The 5,770-nt window shown below is 56.5% G+C and overlaps 2 protein-coding genes across 2 annotated transcripts; both read right to left on the bottom strand.

Moving 5' to 3' along the window:
- Positions 1-267: 267 nt before the first annotated feature.
- or55e1 (odorant receptor, family 55, subfamily E, member 1) lies at positions 268-1,224 on the bottom strand (the record flags this gene model as incomplete). Its single annotated transcript, XM_080460257.1, has 1 exon — positions 268-1,224. The coding sequence occupies one exon, from the start codon at positions 1,222-1,224 to the stop codon at positions 268-270; it is 957 nt and encodes a 318-aa protein (XP_080316383.1).
- A 3,086-nt stretch (positions 1,225-4,310) lies between these two features.
- Positions 4,311-5,264, bottom strand: LOC308107765 (olfactory receptor 52N2-like; the record flags this gene model as incomplete). The annotated part of the gene is made up of 1 exon (XM_080460256.1): positions 4,311-5,264. The coding sequence occupies one exon, from the start codon at positions 5,262-5,264 to the stop codon at positions 4,311-4,313; it is 954 nt and encodes a 317-aa protein (XP_080316382.1).
- Between the last annotated feature and the right edge of the window lie 506 nt (positions 5,265-5,770).

Below are 5,770 nucleotides of genomic sequence, written 5' to 3'. Positions count from 1 at the left end.
AGAGTGTGTGTGTGTGTGTGTGTGTGTGTGTGTGTGTGTGTGTGTGTGTGTGTGTGTGTGTGTGTGTGTGTGTGTGTGTGTGTGTGTGTGTGTGGCAGGGGGGATATGTAAGGGGTGAGACAGGTGAGACAGGTAAGACAGATGAGAGAGATGGGAGACAGATGAGAGAAGTGAGAGGTAGGCTTGGTAGCCTCCCAGCCTCTAAATGACATGGAGGCGGAGCCAGGTGGGGGCGGAGCCAGGTGGAGGCGGAGCCGCCAGAATCTCTCAGGTTTTTCTCCTGGTGGCCGGTGGAAGCAGCGATGTCCGTCTGAAGATCCTGGCAAAGCCGCTCTGGATCTCGGCGGTGCGCACGCCGTAGATGATGGGGTTGGCGGCGGCGGGTAGCAGGATGTAGGCGAGGCCCAGGAAGGTGTTGAGGTCGGGCGGGATGGCGAGGTGGAGGTTGTGCGACAGGAAGGTGACGCTGCCCACCAGGTAGAAGCACATCATGACCATGAGGTGTGTGCCGCAGGTGTGGAAGGCCTTCCGGCGCTCCTCGCCGACCGGCGCCGCCCGCAGCACCACGCACAGGATCTTCACGTAGGACAGGAAGATGAGCGGGATGTCCACGCCCACGAAGCAGGCGATGACGGCCAGGCCGGCCGCCGCGCTGTGCCGCTTGTCGCCGCAGGCCAGGCTGACCAGCGCCATGTGGTCGCAGTAGCAGTGGCGGATGACGTCGGAGTCACAGAATCGCAGCGAGCCGGCCAGCGCCACCAGCGTGGCCATGACGGTGCCACTGCGCATCAGCGTGAAGAGCAGCAGCGTGAGCCACGCCCGCCAGTCCATCAGCTCCTTGTAGCGCAGCGGCCGGCACACCGCCACATAGCGGTCCAGCGCCATGGCGAGCAGCAGCGTGGACTCCACCGACGACAAGAAGTGAGTGAAGAACATCTGAGTGAGGCAGCCGGCCAGCGAGATGCGGTCGCGGTCCGCCAGCAGCGCCAGCAGCACGTTGGGCACAATGGCCGACGTCACCAGCACGTCCACCACACACAGTGCGCTCACCAGCAGGTACATGGGGCTGTGCAGACTCTCCACGCTGCGCACCACCCACACCAGCACGCCGTTCCCCGCCAGCACTGCCACATAGCAGCCGCACAGCGGCACCGCCAGCAGGCGGCGCTGGCGGTGCAGCGCCGGGAAACCGCGAAACACAAAACTGACGTGGGAGGAGTTCATCATCCACCTGGGGGGTTTAACACACACACACACACACACACACACACACACACACACACACACACACACACACACACACACACACACACACACACACACACACACACACACACACACACAATGAAGTGAGGCTGCTGCTCATCTACAACCAAATGCTCACGCTCGTGCTAATTCTAATGATAACGCTATTGCTATTACTAATGCTAGTGCTATTACTAATGCTAGTGCTATTACTAATGCTAGTGCTATTACTAATGCTAGTGCTATTACTAATGCTAGTGCTATTACTAATGCTATTTCTTTCCATTGATCTGCAGATTGAACTGAAGTCAATATTGGTGAATTATTTCCTTGAACTTGGTCACTTTGTGTGACAACATTCAATTTATGAGAATTTCTTCACGTCTACAAAGAAATGAATGTGTCAATACTCTGGTCCCTGGTTAGACTGAACTCTGGTCCCTGGTTAGACTGAACTCTGGTCTCTGGTTAGACTGAACTCTGGTCTCTGGTTAGACTGAACTCTGGTCCCTGGTTAGACTGAACTCTGGTCCCTGGTTAGACTGAACTCTGGTCTCTGGTTAGACTGAACTCTGGTCCCTGGTTAGACTGAACTCTGGTCCCTGGTGTCTTTAAGTTCAGGTTCTGTACTCTGGAGCTGCTGTTAACTGGAGTCTGTTCCTCAAAGTGTCACTGAGCTGGAAAAAGCAGGTTCAAATATGGACTGAAACCTCCAGCACTAAGAGAACATCCTGCAGTAACAGGACCTTTTGTGGAAACAGAATCATCTGCAATAATAGAACTGCCTGCAGTAACAGGACTTCCTGTGGTAACAGAACCACCTGCAGTAACATAACCTCCTTCAGTAACAGAACCTCTTGTGATAACAGAACCACCTGCAGTAACAGAACCTCCTTCAGTAACAGAACCTCTTGTGATAACAGAACCACCTGCAGTAACAGAAACACCTGCTGGAGGACGACTAACAGAGCCTCCTGCAGTAACAGAACCTCTTGTGGTAACAGAACCACCTGCAGTAACAGAACCACCTTCTGGAGGACGGATAACAGAACCACCTGCAGTAACAGAACCTCTTGCTGGAGGACAGATAACAGAGCCTCCTTCAGTAACAGAACCTCTTGTGGTAACAGAACCACCTGCAGTAACAGAACCACCTTCTGGAGGACGGATAACAGAACCACCTGCAGTAACAGAACCTCTTGCTGGAGGACGGATAACAGAACCACCTGCAGTAACAGAACCTCTTGCTGGAGGACGGATAACAGAGAAGTTGAGAATGTGAGAACTAACCCTCCCAGCAGCAGCATCCATGCATCCAGCTGTGACGGCGGCTGCGACAGGAAGCGGCGGCTGCGACAGGAAGCAGCGGCTCCGCTCTCACCTCATCTTATAGCTGAAGTCCAAGTGTCCCACGAGGCGGCGGACCAGGAACCCTGGTGGCCTTGGACCACTTGGAGCCAATTTGAGGGTCCCTGGTCTAATTAGACTGTGGAGCTGCTCGGTCTCCTCGGTCAGCCTGAGCTGGAAACGCTCTCCTGACGATTCTCCTCATTTACTTTAGTTACAGAAATCATCTGAGTTTATACTTTATAGGATCAATAACACCATAACCTGACACTAGGTGGAGCTGCAGTGTCACCAGCAGGGGACCCAAGAGCAGAATCTCACACCGATAGTCAGATTAGAAATATGTTTTATTAAAGTCTCTTCCCAGCAGCTGGCAAAGGTTTCCAGAGGATGATCCAGTCGGAGGTGAAAGGGCGAGTAAAGGTTCAGGGAACACAAAGCTGAGGCTGAAGGAGGGAACAAAGAGCACCGGAGGTCTCGACATGAGGTACAAAGAGCAGAGGGTAGCTTGGCAGAGGTATGAGGTGAGCCATCTTCCAGAAGCAGTCCACCACCGTGAGGAACATCGTCTTACTATCCGACTGCGGAGGGCCAGTGACAGTCTGAGGCCATGTTGGACCAGGGTCGGGGAACATGCAGGGGCGTCGGGGAACATGCAGGTGTGTCGGGGAACAGGCAAGTGCGTCAGGGAACAGGCAGGGGGCGTTGGGGAACAGGCAGGGGGCTTTGGGGAACAGGCAGGGGGCTTTGGGGAACAGGCAGGGGGCGTTGGGGAACAGGCAGGGGGCTTTGGGGAACAGGCAGGGGGCGTTGGGGAACAGGCAAGTGCGTCAGGGAACAGGCAGGGGGCGTTGGGGAACAGGCAGGGGGCTTTGGGGAACAGGCAGGGGGCATTGGGGAACAGGCAGGGGGCGTTGGGGAACAGGCAGGGGGCTTTGGGGAACAGGCAGGGGGCATTGGGGAACAGGCAGGGGGCGTTGGGGAACAGGCAGGGGGCTTTGGGGAACAGGCAGGGGGCTTTGGGGAACAGGCAGGGGGCATTGGGGAACAGGCAGGGGGCGTTGGGGAACAGGCAGGGGGCTTTGGGGAACAGGCAGGGGGCGTCGGGGAACAGGCAAGTGCGTCAGGGAACAGGCAGGTGCGTCAGGGAACAGGCAGGTGCGTCGGGGAACAGGCAGGGGGCATTGGGGAACAGGCAGGGGGCGTCGGGGAACAGGCAGGGGGCGTTGGGGAACAGGCAGGGGGCATGGAGGAACAGACAGGGGGACTAATCAGGGACTCCCGGTGGGTGTTTTTAGGACTGTGGAGGAAACCAGAGAACCCAGAGGAAACCCACACACACAGGGGGAGAACATGCAAACTCCACACAGAAAGACCTTCTGGCTGTGAACAGATCCTTAAAGGGCCAGCGCGCCCATTAAGGATCTGCTCTGATAAACACACTGAACAGTCAAATTCAGGTTTGTGCCGAATGTTTGAAACGAATTGAGACAAATTTTGGGTCTGAAAATAATCCGAAACCTTCTGACCCACAAACCCGACATTCTAGGACCTCGGCAGGTTCTGTCTTTAGGTTCTCATTTCATTTCATTTCATTTCATTTCATTTCTTTGTTTATTAGAACGGGACAGTGCATATTAAAGTACAAGTCAGCTCTTCACCAGGCTTTTGTAAGTATTCCGGATTTAGAGAAAGGCTACATCTTCCACTTCCTGTCTTCACAGGAAGTGGAAGCAGCTGAGTGTCTTGACAATGTGCCGGCGGATCTCGGCGGTCCGGATGCCGTAGATGACGGGGTTGAAGCAGCTGGGGACCAGCAGGTACATGGTGCTGAAGAAGACCCTGACGGGTGTAGGCAGATTGTTTCTGACCCGATATGACAGGAAGGTGACGAGGATGATGGTCAGGCTGACGGCCATCACCACCAGGTGAGTCACGCAGGTCTGAAGGGCTCGGAACCCCGACCGCCCCGAGCTCAGCACCGTGATGAAGATCACCACATAGGATGACGTGATTGAGGCGAAGTCCACTACTGGGACGAGGAACACCGTCAGTAACCCCGCCAGACTGTTGACGGAGGTGTCTCCACAGGCCACGCCCACCAGCGCCATGTGCTCACAGAAGCAGCGGTTTATCACGTTCCCACGACAGAACGACAGCCGTCCCGCCAGAACCACGAACACCGAGACCATCACCAGGTTCCTCAGCGCCAGGGGCACCAGAAACTTCAGGAACCGGGGAAGCGCCATCTGCTGGTGGTAGTAGAGCGGCGTGCAGATGGCGAAGTAGCGGTCCAGAGCCATCCAGACCAGCAGGGTGGACTGGAAGGTTCCCAACAAGTGTACGAAGAAGATCTGCAGCAGGCAGCCGGCCAGCGAGATCCCCCGCCAGTCCAACAGGAAGCTCAGCAGCATGTGGGGCACGAAGAAGAGCGGCACGCTCAGGTCCACGCACGCCATGGCGGCCATGAGGACGTACATGGGAGAGTGAAGGCTCCTCTGACTGACCACCACGTACAGCAGCAGCCAGTTGGCCCACAGCGCCACCAGCAGCAGGACGGAGAACGGCAGGAAGAGGACGGGCCGCAGAGCGCCCAGCTCCTGGAAGCCGTTCAGGATGAAGTGTGTGTGTGAGGAGACGTTGTGCGTCCGCTGCTCCGTCAGCTCCTCCATCCTCCACCCGCCTGGATCCCTGAAAACACACAAACATGGCGTCAGCTGAGCTCCAGTACGCTGACTCCGCCCACCGCCAGGAACCCCGGACCTCTCCAACCGCTCTCCACGTGTCGCAAAGGCTTCGTCGCTACGGCGACGCTTTCAAGTGAAAATGCAAAACTTTCCTATCGCCATGACAACTGAACTCGGCGTCACTGAACACACACCCCCACCTCTCACCTTCTCCCCCTCTCACCTTCTCCCCCTCTCACCTTTACCTTCTCCCCCTCTCACCTTCTCCCCCTCTCACCCTCTCCCCCTCTCACCCTCTCCCCCTCTCACCCTCTCACCCTCTCACCTTCTCCCCCTCTCACATCACCTTCTCCCCCTCTCACCCTCTCACCCTCTCACCCTCTCACCTTCTCCCCCTCTCCCCCTCTCACCCTCTCACCTTCTCCCCCTCTCACATCACCTTCTCCCCCTCTCACCCTCTCACCCTCTCACCTTCTCCCCCTCTCACCATC

Source organism: Lipophrys pholis, assembly GCF_963383615.2.
Source record: "Lipophrys pholis genome assembly, chromosome: 3".
NCBI lineage: Eukaryota > Metazoa > Chordata > Actinopteri > Blenniiformes > Blenniidae > Lipophrys > Lipophrys pholis.
Note: the sequence above shows the minus strand (reverse complement) of the source record. Positions and strands in the feature narration are given on the sequence as shown.